Source organism: Lutra lutra, chromosome 9 (genome assembly GCF_902655055.1).
Source record: "Lutra lutra chromosome 9, mLutLut1.2, whole genome shotgun sequence".
Lineage (NCBI taxonomy): Eukaryota > Metazoa > Chordata > Mammalia > Carnivora > Mustelidae > Lutra > Lutra lutra.
The window spans coordinates 50,222,331-50,242,485 of NC_062286.1; the positions used below are offsets into that span (position 1 = coordinate 50,222,331).

The 20,155-nt window shown below is 48.3% G+C and overlaps 3 protein-coding genes across 5 annotated transcripts; 2 read left to right on the top strand and 1 right to left on the bottom strand.

The window, feature by feature from the left end:
• Positions 1-79: 79 nt before the first annotated feature.
• On the bottom strand, positions 80-3,829 carry WDR54 (WD repeat domain 54). Of its 2 annotated transcripts, none has more exons than XM_047745587.1 (10): positions 3,744-3,829; positions 3,141-3,418; positions 2,912-2,974; positions 2,419-2,485; positions 2,273-2,326; positions 1,816-1,943; positions 842-942; positions 605-767; positions 344-418; positions 80-266 (listed from the first exon to the last, which is right to left on the bottom strand). In XM_047745587.1, exons 2-10 carry the CDS (start codon positions 3,360-3,362, stop codon positions 135-137), a joined length of 1,005 nt encoding a protein of 334 aa, XP_047601543.1. In that variant the 5' UTR covers positions 3,363-3,418; positions 3,744-3,829; the 3' UTR covers positions 80-134. The 2 variants fall into 2 exon arrangements, with proteins under 2 accessions (XP_047601543.1, XP_047601544.1); XM_047745588.1 differs by lacking the exon at positions 3,744-3,829 and adding an exon at positions 3,613-3,728.
• Positions 3,830-3,870: 41 nt separating this feature from the next.
• C9H2orf81 (chromosome 9 C2orf81 homolog) lies at positions 3,871-9,943 on the top strand. Of its 2 annotated transcripts, none has more exons than XM_047745574.1 (4): positions 3,871-4,024; positions 7,787-8,017; positions 8,109-8,330; positions 8,482-9,943. In XM_047745574.1, exons 1-4 carry the CDS (start codon positions 4,007-4,009, stop codon positions 9,886-9,888), a joined length of 1,878 nt encoding a protein of 625 aa, XP_047601530.1. In that variant the 5' UTR covers positions 3,871-4,006; the 3' UTR covers positions 9,889-9,943. The 2 variants fall into 2 exon arrangements, with proteins under 2 accessions (XP_047601530.1, XP_047601531.1); XM_047745575.1 differs by lacking the exon at positions 3,871-4,024 and adding an exon at positions 5,582-5,601.
• A 117-nt stretch (positions 9,944-10,060) lies between these two features.
• On the top strand, positions 10,061-16,018 carry LOC125109019 (retinol dehydrogenase 12-like). Its single transcript, XM_047745589.1, has 6 exons — positions 10,061-10,770; positions 10,905-11,144; positions 11,376-11,465; positions 14,333-14,521; positions 15,016-15,122; positions 15,237-16,018. The coding sequence occupies exons 1-6, from the start codon at positions 10,593-10,595 to the stop codon at positions 15,423-15,425; spliced, it is 993 nt and encodes a 330-aa protein (XP_047601545.1). The 5' UTR covers positions 10,061-10,592; the 3' UTR covers positions 15,426-16,018.
• The last annotated feature ends 4,137 nt before the right edge of the window (positions 16,019-20,155 follow it).

The window sequence follows — 20,155 nt, forward strand, 5'->3', positions numbered from 1 at the left end:
CTTGGTCTGGAACTGCCCCCTCCCCTCATCCCTGGAGCTTAGTTGACCGGTCTGTGAAACTGAGTAATCAGACAAAGGCTGGGTGGAGGATTACTTTATAAATACCACAAGGAGAAAGGAAGGCTGCTTTTCTCTCACACGCTGCTGAATCTCAGGATCTCAGCAAGGTCATAGCCAGTCACAGCAAAGGAGCTGCCTGAGGGGTCACAGAATCGGGCACCACACACCTGGGTGTCAGGCACACACTCACCATGACAGTGTTCCACCTGGGGGAGAAGAGGGCTGCTCAGGGCCTGCTGCCTCACGCGCGGACCCCCCTTTCCACTCCTCCCACAACACACACCTCAGTGCAGCCACTCTCTGGACTTCTGCTCAGCTTCCAGATGTGTACAAAGGTGTCCTCGGCTGCAGAGAGAAGCTATAAAACCAAAGGTGGGAGGATGAGTGGGCATTAGCAGGTGCTGAGGGGACGAGTATAGGCTGGAGTGCCTGGCCCAGGCACCCAGGGAGAGGGCTCCACTGAGAAACAGATAAGCCTGTGGAGTTCCTCTCAATGTCCCAGCACCAGGGGCACAGGTACGTAGGGATGGAGGAGGAGACTGACCTTGCCCACCTCGGGAGCCAGGTCCAGGGCACAGATGGCCCGGGCATGGGCGCTGATCTGGACATGCAGAGTTCCTGTACCAGCCTCATATAGACGCACTTGCCCATCCCCATAGCCTGCTGCTACTGTCCCATGCCACAGCTGCACGGAAGGGCATGGGACCCTGCAAGGGTGATAAACCACTTTAATTTCCTCTGACCCCTCAGGAAGGCGTCCACCCCCTTCCGCCTCACCTACCCAAATCCTGGAATTTGGGTCACTAATTTGAACTTGGGCCCTGACCGCCAGACACACAGCAAGCCTGAGTTATCTGCCGTCACCACGTCAGCCATACAGTCCTGAGGAGAAAAGCAGGATCAGTCCTTCCCTTCCTCCCCTGCTGGGTCCTATATACAGGGCAGGAGGGGAAGGGAGGTAGCATCTGCATCTTTGCCTCTCCAGGGAAAGGGCAATATGTGGAGCCCTTATCGGCTGGATGCGGGGTTCCCTTGGGATGCATAAAGTGCCTCCCTTGCATTCCTTAGAATTTCACTCCCCAGACCTGCAAACCACGTGTGAGGAGTGGGGTATATAACCGCCCTCACTGGATGGATGAGGAAGCTGAGGCCCCAGTGTTATGATCTTACTGCAGTAAGCCAGTAACAGTCATGACTAGAGTCCAGGCCCCTGGATAGCCCCCAACCCCAGGCAACAAACATAGACCCTGGGCCCAGCGCTGGGTCAGGTGCAATGAAGGATATGAATGAGAACGTACATACCCTGTTCTCAAGAAGTTTGTTAATCCAATTAGGGAGACAAGAGTTGTCTTTGAGGCTAGTACCAATGCAGGGCTCAGCTAAGGGAGATCAGTGGGAGCAGGAATAGGGGGATGGCTTCCTGAAGAGAGTGGCACTGGAGGTGGGCAGGACTTGGCAAGTCCAGAAAAGGAAGCTGCACACGTCAGAGTTGGAAAGTATCTTAGACACCATCTGTCCCAACTCCTCAGTTCACACCAGGACTGAAAAGTGTTCGTGAGCTATTAAATGCCACGTAAGTGGAAAATCCGATTTCATCACTGGACTTGAGGTTGCTGAAGGCTGGGAAAGGGCAGCAATTTGCCCAAAGTGATCCAGCTGCTTAGCAGTGGAGTCAATTCTTAAACCCAGGTCTGCTGCCCGCCGAAGTGGGAAGGCTCCCAGGCTCACTGGAATAAGTAGGGGGAATCCACTCACCTGTCCCTGGGCAGGCTCGGTCGCAATGTCTGTGACTGATGTCTGGTGCCCAGCCAGCTCTTCACTTAGTACAATGTTGGGACCCTTGGCTGGGATGTCAAACACCAACACCCGGCCCGACCACGTTCCTGCAGAACCAGTGCCCCACTGATGGCTTCCTGATCCTCCCGCGTCTCCAACCACCACACATAGCACTCCCTCCACCCCAGAAACCTCTGTAGCAAACCCACCACTCACTGCTCCAACAGCTCCGCTCCTCTGTTGACTACCATTACTCTATCCTATCCTGCCCCTCTGAAGCCTGCCATGGCTTTCTGCAGTCTCTATAAGAGCCCCCTTCACTCCCACCCTTCCCTCTAACCTTCAAAAATTCCCTCAAACCTTCAGCATCATCCCAGGCAAAGCCTGCACCCCTATGCCGTAGCACCCCCCAATGCCCTGCCTTTGGCCCCCTCACCCACACAGATGAAGCGACCACTGGAAGCAATTCCTTGGGCAAACACAGCCTGTACTGAGTATGAAAGGGGAAAACTATTAGAAATAGCACCTCCGCCAGCCCCACCAAACACTCCCTACCCCCACCCCACTCAGTCCTGCAGGTACCTGGAGATGCATCTCCAGAGTCCAGTGCATGCCAATAGACCATGACAGAGCCATCTGACTCGTACATCTGGAAGACAAGAGCAAGGATGGGGGCACATCCAGCTGACTTTTGCAGAGCTATGCTGAGTAGTTCACATACAGGTTAGCCTTAGAGTCGCACTCCCCTGAGCTGACAAACCATGTGTGAGAAGCAGGTATATAACCCTCGAAACAACTGTGGGAGGCAGGCACTACTTTTATTTCCATCTCAGGACACTGAGGCTCTGAGAAGTTAATTAAATTGCCTGAGGTCATACAGCTAGTAAAGGGGCAGGTATAGGAGATAGCACTTGGGAACTGGAAAAGATGGAAGGAATGAAGATGAGAAATAAGGAAGAATGGGCTAAACATGTAAAAGGTTTGTAAGTGTTTAGAGGTAAGTAGTGAAGTATTTACGGGTCTGGGGGAAGAGTTGAAAAGACTCTAGTGGGGGAGGATAGGAAGCTCTTCTTACCTGTATTCCTCTATGTGAGGTGAGTACCAGCAACACTCGGAAGGGGAGGACACACCAATGGACCTATAGGGAAATGGCCCAGAGTAGGAAGAAGTCATCAGACTGGAGGATAGGAGGTCTCCAGAGTAGAAAATCAGAGGGTTAGGGAAGGCCTATTCCTGAGGCTTGGAAAGAAAGGACAGAGATGAGGACTGGGTTCAGCAACACCATTCTCAATTCAATGCCTCACCTGGGTGATAAGTGGAGGGCTCACTCCGGCTCCCTCCTTAGCGTGGAGCTGGCGCTGGGCCAAGGGCACACCCTCAGGAGCAGCGCTGAGAAGCTGGGCGCTGGGTCCATGGACTACCCCAAAATGTGTGAGGTTTCGGGAGGGCACCTGCAGCACACTGAGGTTATTGCACAGGGGTGCGGCCGAACCTCGAAGGGGAATCGGGCGCTCCCGGCGGAACATCCTAGCGGAGAAAGGCCCGAATCACAGGCGCGCAGGAAACACGACAGTGGTGATTCCTGCGGGAGGAATGTTGGGTGCTGTCGTGAGGCACTGAAGGAGACCACTGAGGTTAGAATGTGATGGGGAACCCGAGGCCTGCAACAGGGGAGTCCGGAGTGGGGAGGTCTTGTGGAGCAGGAAAGGGGAGCCCCAGAGCTGCGTCAATAGGGCGATGGGGAAATCCAGAGGAGGAACGGTGATGGCACAGGACCTGGTGGCTCCAAGCGCCCGAGCGAAGATAGATGAGGCAGGGTAGCCCCCCAGACCCTTCTTCTCTCAGCTGGCTCCCCGAACCCCCCGGCCCGGGCCAGAAGTCACACCCGCAGCCCCAGGGTGGCTTGCCTGACTCGGGGAATCGATCGGTCCCTCCGAACCCGCCGCCACCATAGAGACGACGCACGCACGCACAGCCATTGGGCGGAGCCAAGCAACCCAAACGTGCGGAGCGCGGCGCGGTTGCCAGGGCAACCGTGAGCGGGGCGAGCCTCTCTCCTCTAGGTCGGGCGCTAGGTGCAAGGCGCCGTTGCTTGGGAGACGGTTAGGCGGAGGTGGCAGCATCAAGGAAAGGAAGCCGAAGCAGCGGGGTTGGAGCGACAGCTGCGGCAATGGCTCACGAAGGCTCGGTGAGCTTCAGCTCAGATGGGGGTGGGCCAGAGTCGGACTGGCTTTTAAGGTCGGCGTGGGGAACCATGGGTCAGCCCCACGCCAGCCGCTGCCAGCCCACCATGCGTGCGTACATGGCGACCAAGGAAGCCACGTCGGTTTGGGGCAGAAAATCTGCACCTGCACCACGCACACTAACACTCTTTGTCACACTTGGAACCTGAGGGAAAAAGTCAAATGTATGGTTCAGTGCCCAAGAACGGGAACTGACTTTGGAAGCAGCTAAGGCATGTAATAAGTCTCTTACACTGAGGCACCCATTCAAATGGATAAGCCAGAATTGGTCGGGCACTGGGGAGAGGTGTTTCTAAATAAACTCCCTTTCAAGGATTTTAGGAGGAAGGAATGGGTTAAACAACAGCTCTGAGGCTGTATTTGAAAGTCAAGTTGTTTAAAAGCCAGACTTTTTTTTTTTTTTTTAAGATTTATTTTTATTTGAGAGCGAGAGAGCCCACGAGAGACAGGGAGTTGTGGAGGGGCAAAGGGAGAGGGAGAGAGAAAATCTCAAGCGGACTCCCCGCTGACTGGGAGCTCCATGCAGGGGCTTGATCTCACCACTGTGAGATCATGACCAGAGCCAAAATCAAGAGTGGAGGCTTAACCTACTGAGCCACCCAGGTGCCCCCCAAACCAAGAAATTTTTAAATAAAACAGATTTGAGGAGACTTTGTGCGATAATATCTCTGGCCTCTAGAGGCCACATCTAGGTACAGTCACCGTCAGGAGTGGCAGATGAGAGGCTGGGAGGGTAAGTCTAAGGAACTGGCTCACCTCTCCCAGCCCTACCTGCCTGGACTGGTCTGTGGGCTATTCCCTGGGCTTGCCACCAGGGCTGTTTTCATTAGCAGAGAAAGGAAATGAGGCTTAAGGGACTTTGAGTTCAGTGTAATGTTTAGGAAACACCAGATATGACAGAGAATGAATTTGAGGGGACGTCTCATAGGAGGCAATAAGGTTGGGGTGAGGAGGTAAAGTTTGGGAAGATTACCTTTAGAGGTAAATTTTGGAAGGAACCAAGTGAAGGGAGACATGTAGGAAAGGAGGAGGCTCCCAAGAATCTTCCTATAAGTTTCCTATGTCCCTAAAATGAATTTATGGAACTAGTCTTTTTCTTTTTATATGATTTTTTTTAATTACAAAAGGACACAGACTCATTGTAGAGAACTTATAAGATAGAGCACAAGAAAGAAACATATTCACTGTGACAATTTTGATGTTTTCCTTTTCTTTAACATATACTGATTTATACATCAGAGATGACACTTGGTATGTAATTTTGTATTCTGTTTCTTTCATTTATCATTACCTATATTGCAAATTCTTCCTAAAATTATCTTTAATCATTGCATAATATTCCTTAGTATAGAGGGCACACAATTAGCCATATAGTCTCTTTTTGTTAGATATTTTCAATATTCTGCTATTATAAATGACAGCAGAGGGTCTATTGGAGGGTCTATTGGAGGATATAATTTTATTTTCATTTCAGGATATGCCTTTGGATGTGTTCATAAAATTGGAATTGATATTTTTGAAGGTTGGACATCTTTTCAAATGTTTATTAGTCATTTACAGTTCCATTTTTGTGTAATGTTATGTCCTTTGCTTATTACCCTTGGGGTCTCATGATTTTATTTTTTATGTGGGTTTTTAATATACTTGGGGATATTTATCCTTTTTTATATTTTTTGCAATTTTTTTTTTATTTTGGAAAGCAGGATAAAGTCAGGCTCTAGAGTCAGACAGACCTACATATGAATTATGATTTCACTACTACCTTGCTGTGTGATCTGGACAAATTCTGTAAAATGGGGATAAAAATAGTATGTAGTCTAAAAATGTAGGACTTGAGTCAGTGTTTGTAACTGATATGCTTAGGTACCAGTAAATGGTAACTACTGTCAACTTGTAATTAGGAGTGTCTTAAAAATAAGTACAGGAAGGAGTGCCTGGGTGACTCAGTCATTAAGCGTCTGCCTGCTGTCTCTTTCTGTCAAATAAATGAATAAAATAAAAATTTTAAAAAAGTACAGGAAAATTTTGCCTATATGTATGTAACTCTCTAGCTATTTCTTTTTTTTTTTTAAGATTTTATTTATTTATTTGACAGAGATCACAGTAGGCAGGAGAGGCAGGCAGAGAGAGGAGGAAGCAGGCTCCCTGCCGGGGCAGAGAACCCAATTCAGGGCTCGATTCCAGGACCCTGGGATCACGACCTGAGCCCAAGGCAGAGGCTTTAACCCACTGAGCTACCCAGGCGCCCCTCTCTAGCTATTTCTTTATTATTTCTTTTTTTAAAGATTTTATTTATTTGACACACAGAGAGAGATCACAAGTAGGCAGAGAGGCAGGCAGAGAGAGAGAGAGAGGGAAGCAGGCTCCCTGCTGAGCGGAGAGCCCGATGTGGGGCTCAATCCCAGGACCCTGGGATCATGAGCTTCGCTGAAGGCAGAGGCTTAACCCACTGAGCCACCCAGGCACCCTCTTTATTATTTCTTACATAATTTTTATGCTTTGGCAGTTTTTTCTCACCCAGAGATTATATGACAATTTAATCTATTTTTTCCTACATTTTATTTTTTGCTTATATTTTTGTTTTATCTGTGTGTGTGTGTGTGTGTGTGTGTGTGTGTGTGTGTTTATCCTTTAATCCATTATTTAGATGAGTTGTTGTAAAATGATCATCATCTAAGTTGATTTGGGGGAGAGAAGGAGACTAGTGTTCTTTAAACACTAACGATTTATTGACTTATCCTTAATTTTTCTGAACTCTCAAGAACTTTGAACCTTTTGAACTAGTGCCAATAGCAGAGACTGTGGTGTTAGAGCTCTACATAGCCAGGGTGTACTCTGTAATCTCAATCAAGAGCTGGTTAACCTGCGTCCTTCCAGTTTCTTTGTAAAATGGGTTTAGTGAGCTGTCATGAAAATTAAATTAGCAGGGTTCCTGGGTGGCTCAGATGGTTAAGCATCTGCCTTTGGCTCAAGTCATGATCCCAGGGTCCTGGGATCAAGCCCGCATCCAGCTTCCTGCTTGGTGGGGAGCCTGCCTCTCCCTCTATTGCCCCCCGCTGGTGCTCTCTCACTCAAATAAATAAATACAATTTTTAAAAAAATTAAAAAAAAATGAAAATGGAATTAGTTAGGCCAGGGGTCCCTGGCTAGATCAGTCAGTTAAGCCTCCTACTCTTGATTTGAGCTCAGGTCATAATCTCAGGGTCCAGAGATCAAGCCCCATGTCCAACTCCCCACTCAGCAGGGAGTCTCCTCCCACGCAGCAGGGATTTTCTCCTTCTGCCCCTCCCCCCAATAAATAAATAAACTTTTTAATGATTTTATTTATTTATTTGACAGAGAGAGACACAGTGAAAAGGAAACATAAGCAGGGGGAGTGGGAGAGGGAGAAGCAGGCTTCCCACCAAGCAGAGAACCCGACACAGGGCCCAATCCCAGGAGCCCAGGATCATGATCCAAGCCAAAGGCAGACGCCCAATGACTGAGCCACCCAGGCACCCCTAAATAGATAAATCTTAAAAAAGTAAATTAGCAAGGTCAAATATCTAAAATAAATTTGACATGTAGTAGGCTGTTAGTAATTTACTCCTTTCGAAAGGCTTTTCCTTCCTACTGGACGGCTTGAGAAAGCTTCCTCCTAGTCTATAGCTGCTTCTCCATTCCACTTATCTGTTTCCTGCCCTGATTGCCCTCTTCTTTCCTCACAGAGGCAGGAGAGACAGATCCGGGACCGTGGGGTGACCCGATCCAAGGCAGAAAAGACGCGGCCCCCTACGGTGCAGGCGCCACAGGTGGACATCGTGCCTGGGCGGCTCACGGAGGCTGAATGGATGGCACTCATGGCTCTAGAGGAGGGAGAGGATGTTGTGGGGGACATCTTGGCTGATCTGCTGGCGCGAGTCATGGACTCTGCCTTCAAAGTCTACTTGACCCAGCAGGTGGGCCTGGATCCAGGTTCTCCAGACCCATCTCCACACCCACCCATCCGTCCAGCCCACTCTGGGCTGAGATCCTGTCTCATCTCCACAGTGCATTCCATTCACCATTAGCCAGGCCCGGGAGGCCATGCTGCAGATCACTGAGTGGCGCTTCCTGGCCAGGGATGAGGGAGAATCAGCAGTGGCTGAGGACCCCACGTGGGGCGAGGATGAGGAACCGTTGGCATGCACGACAGATGCCTGGGCTCAGGGATCAGTGCCTGTGCTGCATGCCGCCGCCTCCATGGGCCCAGAGGAGACCTTCCAAGATGAGGTAAGCCCAACCCCCAGCTCCCTCTGATCCCCACACCCCTACCCTGAGCCCCACCGAGCCTCTCTGGACTCCTCTACCCTTAGTTCCTGTCTCCTCTTTCCAAGGTCTCACTATGCACCCTCTACCCCCTACTCCCAATGCATTTCCCTAGGACCAAGGGAGTGAGGATCGGATGTCTCTAGGAACATGGTGGATGGGGAGAGGCTCTCAGGAGCAGATGGAATCTTGGGAACATTCTCCAGAGCTGCCAGTCACTCAGGGCCCGCCACCTACCCCAGAGCTGTTTCAGGACACAGGGTCCCAGGGTCCTTTAGAGGACTTGGACGTCCAGGCCAGAGACCACCAGGCCACAGTGGGGTCCTTGAATGCGAGCCGCCAACCATCGGTGGACATGGCTCCCAATGGCAGTGTCCACCCTTCTATGGAGCTGTCCCAGGTAGCCAGCACCCAGGCCTTGACCCAGGCGGCACAGCCCGGGGGCTCCCAGTTCTCGCTGGAGGACCTCTATTGTTGCACGTCCCAGCCGCACGTATCTGGGGACTGGCTGAAGCTCAAGGAGGAGGACGTTCCTCTCATCAAGGAGGATGTGCCCCTCATCGACTCGGATGTGTTGGGGATCGGCCTCTCTGCGGGCGGCCCCACCACGCTCATCCCCTCGGCCTCATTAGAGCCACAGCAGCCTAGGTTGGAGGACCCGCTGCGGAGCCGGCCTCGCTATAGGATGGGTCGCAAGACTGGGGCGCGTCTGGACCCCAGGCGCCTGCCGCGCCACTGGGTGCGCCCTCTGGCCGAGGTTCTGGTTCCGGATGCCGAGGCACGCCCCCTGGAAGCCTACCGCGGGCGCCAGAGGGACAGGAAGACCAAGACTCCTGAGGCTCCTGCCAGATCCCTAGCGCCCAGACCTGGTGCCCATGTCTCCCCGACAGTTTTCTTCTCTCTCCCGCCTAGCGTTCGTTTCCCTGCCTTGGGCCTGGGCCCTGGCCTCCAATCCCCAACTTTAAGCCTAGGCCTACCATCACCAGGCTTTGGGTCAAAGTTGCCCTTTCCCAAACCTGGGCTTGGCTTTCTTGCCACTCATCTGGCTTTCCCTGATCTGGCCCGGAGCCCCAGCCCCAAACTGTGGCCTGGTGCCAAGTGGCCCAGTGGCTGGGAGGGGGAGGCTGAGTTGCTGGGTGAGATATGGGCTGGCCGCAGCCGCGTAAATCCACAAGGCCTGGATCCCGGCGACCGGGAGGGTCAGGATCCTCGCAGGGGGCCATATAGGGCACCCCGAGTCCTTGAGGCCACGTCCCAGGTGATGTGGAAGCCCATGTTGCTGCCTGACGCAATGAAGCTGGCTCCTGGTGTGAGCATGTGGAACCCAACCACCCAGGTGCTGCTCAGGGCTGCAGTACCCCAGCAGGAGGACAGGGAAAGTGGCACCTCTCTTCCCATTGAGCAGCAGCCCATCCAGACAGGTGCCCCAAATCCTCAGGTGTCCGTGAGACAAATAATGAAGAACCCAAAGCCCAAAGTGTGGTCACTCCTCCCTGAGCACCTACCCTATTCTGGGCCCTGAAGCTCAGGTGGTGCGTTCCTTCTTTCTGCTTGCCCAATAAACACCTGAGTTGCCTGAAGAGTTGACCTGGTGTCTTTGTCAGTTTCTTCCAAGGGCACTCAATCAGGAGCAGTTGCCCTACAGTCCTAGAAGGATACAGAACACTGGTTCCAGGGAATGACCCCGTTTCCACCCTTGGGAGACCCTGCACTGGGTCACTGTTGCTCCCCAGCAGAGGCATTCTGGAGAACCATCCCCCTCTCCCCAGAGGAGTAGACATAAGGGCTGCAAGAGGGGTCTGTCTCAGTTGGAATCATTCAGTCTCCTTGCAGTAGGGGCTGCTTAAGCACACATTGATTAAAGACGGGGGATTTGCTATCTTGCCTCTCCAACACCTGCAATTCACCAATCCAGCTTAGAGTGCAAGTCCAAGTTTCACTTGGAGACAACCATCAGCCTATATACACTTCAAAGAAGCACTGGCTCTGGGCTAAAGAGAGCCGTGAGGCAATCAAATGTCCAAAACTTGCAATTTTAGGTGGAATTTACTCCCCAGTCCAAACAGCATGTTTGAGCAAATCTGAGAGTGAGTAGCCTCTTTAAATTTTGTGTCCTAGGCACTACCCAGCCTGATTGCTAATCTGCATTCAGCTTTGACTAGTTCCTCCCCAGTTTACCTCCACCACAGCCCACCTCCCCTGGTGGCAGACCACCAAGTCTTTGCTATGGCACTGTGGTTGCTACTCAGCACCCTGGTCTGGAGCCCTGGGTCTGTCCTGCTCATGCTGGTTCTCCTGCTTCGACTAAGTGTGTGGTTCTGGCATGAGTCTCATCTTTGGGACCTCCAGCAGTGCTCCACAGACCTAACTGGGAAGACAGCAGTGGTGACCGGTGCCAACAGTGGTGAGTACTCTTCTCATCCTGTGGCCTCACTAGGTGCCTCAGGCCCCAGTGGCGCCAGGAGGGAGGGTGGGGGCGAGTACCATCCTCTCTGGTCACTCCCCAGGCTAGGCTACTCTGAAGCTGCTCTCCTCCAGGCATAGGGAAGGCTGTATCCCAGGAGCTGGCCCGCCGTGGGGCCCGTGTGATCCTTGCCTGCCGGAACCAGGAGCGTGGACAGCAAACCCTGTCTGAGATCCAAGTAGTCTCAAAGGGTAACTGCCTCCTGCTTGGCCAGGTGGACTTGAGCTCAATGGCCTCCATCCGGAGCTTTGTCCGGTGGCTTCTGCAGGAGTCTCCTGAGATACACCTGCTGGTTAACAATGCTGCAATCTGTGGTATGTTTCCCCCGGACTCGTCTCAGGAGCTTCCTTTCCGGTTCAGGGACCCTAAAACAGGCATCCACCAAACCTAACCTGTGCACCCTGCTGAAAAACCTGGAATTCATACACGACCCTAAAAACCTGAATTCATACATGCCATGTTCTGTGGCATTTCTATTAAATGCCAATTTGTCTCCCAGATCTTGTCTCCTTCCATTACCTCACTGTGTTCTCATCTCCTCCCAGGAATCCCCAAGACACTAACCCCAGAGGGCCTTGATTTCACCTTTGCTACCAACTATGTTGGGCCCTTCCTGCTTACAAATCTACTCCAAGGTAAGGGAGAATGGGGTACCTCCCTTCTGTGCCACCCTTGCTTCTCCATTCCCCTGGCATTTTCGTGGCTTACTGTCCCCATGGCCACTTCCTTCCGCTTGGCGCCAGCTGCTCACTGAGTGATGACCCAATATGCTTTACCCCCTCACACAGCAGGGGAACCCAGCTGACACAAGTCAGGAGTAGGAGGCTGGTAATAAAATCAGTGAGCCCCAGATACAACCAGCGAGAGGGTTTAAGATCCCACCTCTCCTTCCCCCAGATCTGCATTTTAGCTAGACCAGTAGAGTCAGTCATCTCAACAAAAGCTTCTTAAGGGGAGCACTAGACCACTAGGAACATAGACACCAAGAAGCCCAACTTCCTGCTCTCAAACAGCTCAAGGACCACCAGGAATCTAGACAGAATGCATCTCTCTCTTGGGCTTGAGTCCTTTGATTTTCTGATTTTTTTAATACTTTCCGAGTAAGGAAGTAAGCCTCCTGGGGAGGCTGGGACAGAATGAGGGACAGGTGCCTTCTTCCTAACATTTTCTCCTGGACTGTGTAATAGCCTCTTTAAAATAAAATCAATTGTTTGGGTTAGGTAATATGTGTCCAAAACACAAAATTGAAAGTGTACAAAAGGGATTACGTTTTAAAAAATTCTCCTCTCCTTGAAAATGAGCTACCATTCCCCTCTTGAGAGGCAATTTGTGTTGCCAGGATCTCATGGACTTCTTAGCGGCCGATTAAATGAGCCCCAGCTGGAAAGAGAACAAAGAGCAAGGCAAAACTCTATGGGTTCTCAAGTAGTAACTTTCCCCCTTTTGACAAACTGTAACACCCTGTCTACACCTTGCCTAGTCCTATTTTCTCAAACTGTCTTCTCTCCTCCCCTTCTCTCTCTCTTTTTTAAAGTGTCTTCTCTCCTCCTCCTCTTTCCCTTTATAAATATTTTATTTATTTATTTGTCAGAGAGAGAGAGAGAGAGTGAGAGCACAAGCAGGGGGAGTGGCAGACAGAGGGAAAAGCAGGCTCTCCACTGAGCAAGGAGTCTGATGCAGGAGCCAATCCCAGGACCGCCGGAGTCAAAATCAGACACTTAACTGGCTGAGCCACCCAGGCATCCCATCTCCTCCCCTTCTTTATTCTTTCTCCTGCTTGTAGGAAATCATTATTCACCACATCACTTGCTTAATATCCTTGGAAGGTATTTATCCTTTAGAGGAGAAACTCTAAACCTGTTTTTTCCATGCACAGACCCCCTGCAGACTAAGAGCCTACACCTTCTCCCCTTCCTTAATCCACGCTCTGCTCTCCAGCAGACAGTCTATAGCTATGCTCTGTAGCTCTTGGACCTTGTTCCACCCCCCCTCTGGCTCTGCTTTTGGCACATGTGCTTGTTTCTATGAGGAATATCCTTTCCTGCTCTTTTAGCTGACTTAACGTTAGTTCCTCTGCCAGGACTCAGCACAGATATCACCTGTGCTGTGGATCCTGCCAATGCTTCCCCCAGCCTCCCCATTTGCAGGGCTCCCCCCACCCTTGTATATATTTCTGTTCCCGCATCAACACTGTTCCATGAGGATCTGTCTCCAACTAGGCTGTGAGCCCCTTTGGTCTTTATGTCACTATGCCTGCAAATCTCAGGTCTGTTTTCTTTAAGAATAATTTTCTCTCCAACAAATTTTGCCTAAATACCACCTGTTCGGTTTTTCATTTGTGATTCGTAATCTAAATGTACAGCTCAAAATAGTTCTGGCATTTTCAACACCATAAACTCGTATGTGACAACTACTATTTTTCATATTTTATATGATCCAAATTTTATATAGATAGAGATATATAGTGAGGTACTTTTTAAAAAGATTTAACTTATACTATTTTTTTAAAGATTTTTTTAAATTTATTTGACAGACAGATCACAAGTAGGCAGAGAGGCAGGCAGAGAGAGAGAGAGGAGGAGGAGGCAGGCTTCCTGCTGAGCAGAGAGCCCGATGCGGGACTCGATCCCAGGACCCTGAGATCATGACCTGAGCCCAAGGCAGAGGCTTTAACCACTGAGACACCCAGGCACCCCAAGATTTAACTTATACTATTGATTGTAATTTTATTTTCGTTACCCTGGAAGATAGCTGGGTTTTTAAAGATTTTATTTATTTACTTATTTTTCAGAGAAAGAAAGAGAGAGAAAGCCCAAGCAGGGAGAGCTGCAGGCAGAGGGAGAAGCAGGCTCCCCACTGAGCAAGGAGCCTGATGTGGGACTCGATCTCAGAACCCTGGGATCATGAGCTGAGCCAAAAGTAGATACTTAACCAACTGAGCCACCCAGGCCTCCTGAGAGCTGGTTTAAAACACACACACACACACACACACACACACACACACTTTCCCAAGTATCTCTAAATACATTTCTTCCCCCTTCAATCCAGCACCCTTATGTCCTTAGTATCTGTCTTGGTGTCTATCATAATCCAGACACCTAATGAACGTTTGTGTGACAAATACGCCAAAGATAGCTTTCACAGTGTCTCCAACCTCTGCTTTTCTCTCTTAGCCACCAGTGAGGTAAAACATAAACAGAGATCAATTAAAGCAGCTCCAGCACACAAGTGGAAGAAAAGCAAGATAAAAATCCAAATACTACAATAAAAGAGGAGAAAAAAAACATTAAGAAAGCAACTAATAAAAATGAAGACTTTGTTCACATTAAGCTGTCCTGTGCTTAGACTGGGGCACATGGGGTGTGGGGCTCAGTGACCCTATCTTGAAAGCCCTGGATGGTCTCTGCTCTCTTGGAGTCTCTTAGAGAGGCAGGCTGGGGAGTGGGCATGGGAGTTCACTCCAGAACTTGGATTGAAGGAGTGTGGTCCTCTTTTCACCCAGGGGCCCTACAACGGGCAGGGTCAGCCCGGGTAGTGAATGTGTCTTCCTTTCGGCATGCACATGGCTATGTTGATGAGAAACATCTGACAGGGGCTGGGAAGCCTTTGGCTTTTAACCAGAACTACGATTGCAGCAAACTGCTCTTGACCTCCTTCACTGGGGAGCTTGCCCGGAGACTTCAAGGGACAGGTAATTGCCTCTGACACACCCTATTCCTCCATCCCAGTGCCACCTCCAACACTTCACATCTTACCCAACATGTTCTGGCCATAACCTACTCCTAGTGTCCCCTAGGCCAGCTGTTAATCTCCCCCACTGATCATCAGTGCAGTCAATAGTTCCCTCAACCCTGTCTTCAATCTCCTTTTTTGATCTTTCCAACTCTCTTATCACTCACAACAGATCTCTCCTCTCAGTATTCTCCCAAACCAACACCATCCACTGTGTTCACCCAGGGCTTTCCGATACTCCCGTCTCCTCACTGGCTTGAATATATCACCTATTTGTGTAAGTTCCAGAGGACTGACTTCCTTGGCACCACCCCTAAATCTCTGGTTACCTCTGCCCCACAGACCTGGTAGGATCCTCCCATCGTTGCCCACTGGAGAACCACACTTACCCCTTTCTTCCCAATATCCCCCTCTCATTTCACTGTGCACTATACCCACGTCTCCTCCTCTCAGGTGTGACTGTGAACTCTGTGGACCCAGGTGTAGTATACACAGAGATCATGAAGCAGTTCTCTTGGCCATTCCGATTCTGCTTCTGGCTCTTCAGCTTCTTCTGTAAGGTGGGTAGGGGAGGAACCGGCCTAGCCTGAAGAGGGTAGGGCAGCGCTGTGCTTCTCTGTGTCCCCAGCAAGGGAAAGTCAGTTTGGCCTGACTCCCTCTCTTCCCCTCTACAGAACACCAAACAAGGGGCAATCCCAGTCCTCTACCTGAGCTTGGCAAAGGAGCTGGATGGTGTTTCTGGAAAACATTTTAGCAGTTCCTGTATGATAACTCTTCCCACTAAAACTGCTCGGGATCCTCAAGTGGCCCAAAGGCTCTGGAATGCCACAGTCCAGCTAACAAACCTAGAGAAGATGGACTGACCCTCTGCGACCCCTGCCCTAACTTGTCGTCCTCACAGGCTCCCAGCCCTCCTCTGATCATGCCTTTTGTTTATTGGCTCCAAGTATCAATCATCTTCTCCGGGTAACAATCACTTCCTCTTCCTACTGGCTCAGGGCCATGAAAGCTCAGATTAGCCAGAGGATCGTTTCTTCTAATTTCCTGCCAGTTCTCTGATGGAAGTATTCATCCTGTGGCCCCTAGGATCTGCAAACCTATGGAGTCCCACTTGGTGTTGAGACGGAGTAACAAGCCAAGCAGCAAGATCAGTTAATGCAGGTGCTGGGAGCCCATTGTTTTTCTCCCAGTGTCTTTGTTCCGCCATATACATTTGGGAATCAGCTCTTCAAATCTCACATGCACACAAACCCTTCTGTGATTCCATTGTATCTACTATTTAATTCTTTCCAATATCTTTACAAAATTTTAAATAATTTTATCCATAAAGATCTTACACTGGTCTTATTACATTTAATTCAGGTACTACATTTTGATGCTATTGTGAATGATGCCTTCACCTTTGTGTGCTGATTGTCTATTGAATGACTGTAATAAATTATCTAAGTTTCATGAATTATCTGTAGGTGCTTTGATTTTTCTACACAGAAAATCACACTGTCTAGGAAAAATAACAGTTTCAGTTCTTCTCTTTCCACTATTCTTTTATTTCTTTTTCTAGAAGACCTTTATAGATTTTCTAGTATTAAGCCAACCTTGCATTTCTGGTCACCGTGTTGGGTAGACATTGCTAAATGGAGCATACTCAGGTTTTTGTTTAGCACTTTGTACCATGTTCATAAATGAGACTGGCCTGCACTTTCTTTCTTTCTTTCTTTTTTAATGTTATTTAAACCATCTCTACACCCTACGCAGGGCTCCAACTCATGACCCCAAGATGAAGAGTCACACGCTCTTCCAACTGAACCAGCCAGGCACCCCTGGCCTGTACTTTTCTTTACTCATATTGCCATTGACTTGTTTCACTGTCATGGATCTATTCACTTCATAAAATGAATCGGGGATTTGTGCTAGTCCGGGAATATCATCTGAGAAGCAGACGCTAAGTTGGGATTGAATGTACAAGAAACTCTTTAGGGGAAATGGCTGTGAGAGAAATTGGGAAGGAGTCTGGGAGAAGCTGAGGGGGCCACCAGACTGGGATCTGAGTCAGACCCTAAGTGAGGGAGGGGAAGAAGTCTGATTGGGAGCCTCAGGGAGTAGTGGAAGGATTTTTTCCATTTTTAAACTCCCTTTCTTATTTTGAAAGTATTAATCTATTTCAGTTCTTTAGTGTTTAATCAAACAATTTCAACCTGTACATTTGACTTAACAGTCTCCCTTTCTTAAGGATTTTACTTTTTTTTTTTAAAGATCTTATTTATTTATTTATTTGACAGATCACAAGTAGGCAGAGAGGCAGGCAGAGAGAGAAGAGAAGCAGGCTCCTGCTGAGAGCAGAGAGCCAGATGCGGGGCTCGATCCCTGGACCCTGGGATAATGACCTGAGCCAAAGGCAGAGGCTTTAACCCACCGAGCCACCCAGGTGCCCCTTAAGGATTTTATTTATTTTAGAAAGAGGGCTTGCAGCAAGGGGTGGAGGGGCAGAGACAGAATCTCAAGCTGACTCTTCAACTCCTCGCTGAGTGCAGAGCCCAGGAGAGGCTCAATGCTCAAGGCTCCATCTCACAACTCTGAGACTGTGACCTGAGTTGAAACCAAGAACCCGCCGCTTGACCCACTGAGTCATTCAGGTGCTGCAGACTTAACATGTACGTTGTCTCTTTAGTAGGTATTTTTATACTTCTTTCAAACAATACATAGATGTTAGAATTCTTTAACATTAATTATTCTCTTTGAATTTGTATGCTTTTATAATCTGATATTTTGATGATGGTTAGTTTGTTAATTACACAAATCAAATGTATTGTTATTATTTTAAATAGTTCATGTTTGTGTAGACTTACCCACATGTTTAATATTTTCTTTTTTTTTTAAGATTTTATTTATTTATTTGACAGATCACAAGTGGGCAGAGAGGCAGGCAGAGAGAGAGGAGGAAGCAGGCTCCCGCTGAGTGGAAAGCCAGATGCGGGGCTCGATCCCAGGACCCTGGGATCATGAGCGGAGCCGAAGGCAGAGGCTTTAACCCACTGAGCCACCCAGGCGCCCCAAATATTTTCTTTGCCTTTTCTTCTTTCTTGTGTCCCAGTTCTTCCACCTGGGATTATTTTCGTTTTACCTGAAGTACATACTTTCGTATTCTTCTTCTTTTTTTTTTGAAGATTTTATTTTTTTATTTGACAGAGATCATAAGTAGGTGGAGAGGCAGGCAGAGAGAGAGAAGGGGAAGCCGGCTCCCTGCTGAGCAGAGAGCCCAATGCAGGACTCGATCCCAGGACCTTGGGATTATGACCTGAGCTGAAGGCAGAGGCTTAACCCACTGAGCCACCCAAGCGCCCCCATCCTTTCATATTCTTGTCATGAGGATTTAAGGTACATAGAATTTTACTAAGACAGTCCCCAAGATTCCTACCCGCTGTGTGCACATTTTGTATAATCTCCTCCCCTCCAGTGTGAGCAGAACTCATGAATGTGATGGAATTTCACTCCTGTGATTACCTTATATACTGACAAATGGGATTTGCTGACGTAATTAAACTCTGTCATCAGCTGACTTTGAGTTCACCAAAGGGAAGATTATTGTGGGGGGGCTGACCTAATCAGATGAGCCTTTTAAAAGTGTTCAGGTCTTCCCAGAATTCAGAAAGATCCTCTTGTTTACCATGAAGAAATAAACTGTCACATTGTGGAGGGGAACACCTGGCTTCCAGGAGTAGAAACTTTGGTTCCCCAGCCATAATGAACTGGATTCTGTCTTTGAGTTGGGGAGAGGACCTGGAGCCCAGATGAGACTGCAACCCCAGGCAACACCATGATTTTACCCTGGTGACACTCTGGGCAAAGGACCCTGCTAATATGTACCCAGACTCCTGCCACAGAAACCATGAGACCATACATGAGTTCTTTCAAGACACTAAGTGTAGTGATTGGTTATGCAGCAATAGAAGACTCGTATAGGAGCTGATGATAATAAACCTCAGTTTTATTGGCTTGAAAATGTTATTATTTTTTTTTAGATATTACTTATTTATTTGACACAGAGAGGTCACAAGCAGGCAGAGAGGCAGGTGGGGGGCGGGGATCAGTCTCCCCGCTGAGCAGAGAGCCCCATATGGGCCTCGATCCCAGGGCCTGAGATCATGACCTGAGCCGAAGGCAGAGGCTTAACCCACTGAGCCACCCAGGTGCCCAAAGATGGAGAGGTAACAGAATGCCATCTTTTTTTTTTTTTTAAGATTTTATTTATTTATTTATTTATTTATTTATTTATTTATTTATTTGTCAGAGAGAGAGAGAGAGAGAGAGAGAGGGCACACAAGCAGGCAGAGTGGCAGGCAGAGGCAAGAGAGAAGCAGGCTCCCCGCCGAACAAGAAGCCCGATGCAGGACTGGATCCCAGGACCCTGGGATCGTGACCTGAGCCGAAGGTGGCAGCTTAACTGACTGAGCCACCCAGGTGTCCCCAAAATGGCTTTATTTCACCATTTTTGAGGGATCATTTTGCTGGCTAAGGAATTATAGGAGGGCAGGTGTTATCTTTTAACCCGTTGAAGATAATATTCCTCTGTCTTCTGACTTTCATTATTGCTATGAGAAGTCAGGGGTTAATCTAACAGTCCTTTTTTCTCTCTTTCTCCTTCTTTGATGTTATCCTTGTCATCACATTCCTGCAGTTTCACTACTGTTAATCCAGATGTGTATTTCTATTTGTTTATCCTGGAGGCAATCGCTTGGGTTTCCTGAATCTGAGGACATATATGTCTCCTGTATTCTGTTTGTTTGATAGATTTGACATGTTATCTTTTGTAAATTTAAGGTATACAGTGTGTTACTTTGATACATTTATATATTGTAATATGACTGCTATAGAAGCAATGTTTATCACATCACATCATTACAGTACAACATTATTCTTTATATCCCTCGTATAGTTCATCAGACCTCTATGGCCTATTTACTACTAATTACAAGTTTATACTCTTAAACACCATTAATCTTATCCTTCCCATCCCCCTCTCCTAGTAACCACCATTTTACTTTGTTTTTTCATAGGTTTGACTTGTTTTAGGTTGCATATATAAATGATGTTGTACAGTATTTGTCTTTCTCTGTCTATGTCTCACTAAGCATAAGGTGCTCAACGTCCATCCACGTTGTCACAAATGACAAGAGATCCTTTTTTCTCATGGCTGAATAATATGTCATACACATTCATGTGTGTGTATATATATGTATATATATGTATATATATATGTATATGTGTGTATATATATATATATATATATATATGCTCTCTGTATATCATCTTGGAATTTTTTTGGCCACTCATGTGATAGACATTCTGGTTCCAAACTGATGTCAGTACAAGCTTATTGTTTCGAATTACCAGAGAGGATTTTCCCCCATTACACCCACGACTAAGGATGAGAAGCTTTTATCCTTACTGTTTCCTTTTGTGGAGCACTTTTTTTTTCTTAAGTCACTGTCTGGGGTGTTACTCCTAGACTCTCCTGGTTTTATGTGCATGTGTGTAAGGGGGTAGTAGTTTTCTATTCCAGTCTTCTCTGTTCAACCCCAGATTTGGTCTTCTG

Bases quoted from the DNA above. Each gene is read 5' to 3' on its own strand.
- WDR54 (XM_047745587.1), bottom strand. From the start codon at position 3,362: ATGTTCCGCCGGGAGCGCCCGATTCCCCTTCGAGGTTCGGCCGCACCC. The intron at 2,486-2,911 runs GTAAGAAGAGCT...CTTGTCTTCCAG, and splicing joins CCTCACATAGAGGAATACAG to ATGTACGAGTCAGATGGCTC. The intron at 1,944-2,272 runs GTGAGGGGGCCA...CTGGTTCTGCAG, and splicing joins TGGTCGCTTCATCTGTGTGG to GAACGTGGTCGGGCCGGGTG.
- C9H2orf81 (XM_047745574.1), top strand. The intron at 8,018-8,108 runs GTGGGCCTGGAT...TCATCTCCACAG, and splicing joins AAGTCTACTTGACCCAGCAG to TGCATTCCATTCACCATTAG. The intron at 8,331-8,481 runs GTAAGCCCAACC...GCATTTCCCTAG, and splicing joins AGGAGACCTTCCAAGATGAG to GACCAAGGGAGTGAGGATCG.
- LOC125109019 (XM_047745589.1), top strand. From the start codon at position 10,593: ATGGCACTGTGGTTGCTACTCAGCACCCTGGTCTGGAGCCCTGGGTCT. The intron at 11,145-11,375 runs GTATGTTTCCCC...ATCTCCTCCCAG, and splicing joins TAACAATGCTGCAATCTGTG to GAATCCCCAAGACACTAACC. The intron at 14,522-15,015 runs GTAATTGCCTCT...TCCTCCTCTCAG, and splicing joins CCGGAGACTTCAAGGGACAG to GTGTGACTGTGAACTCTGTG.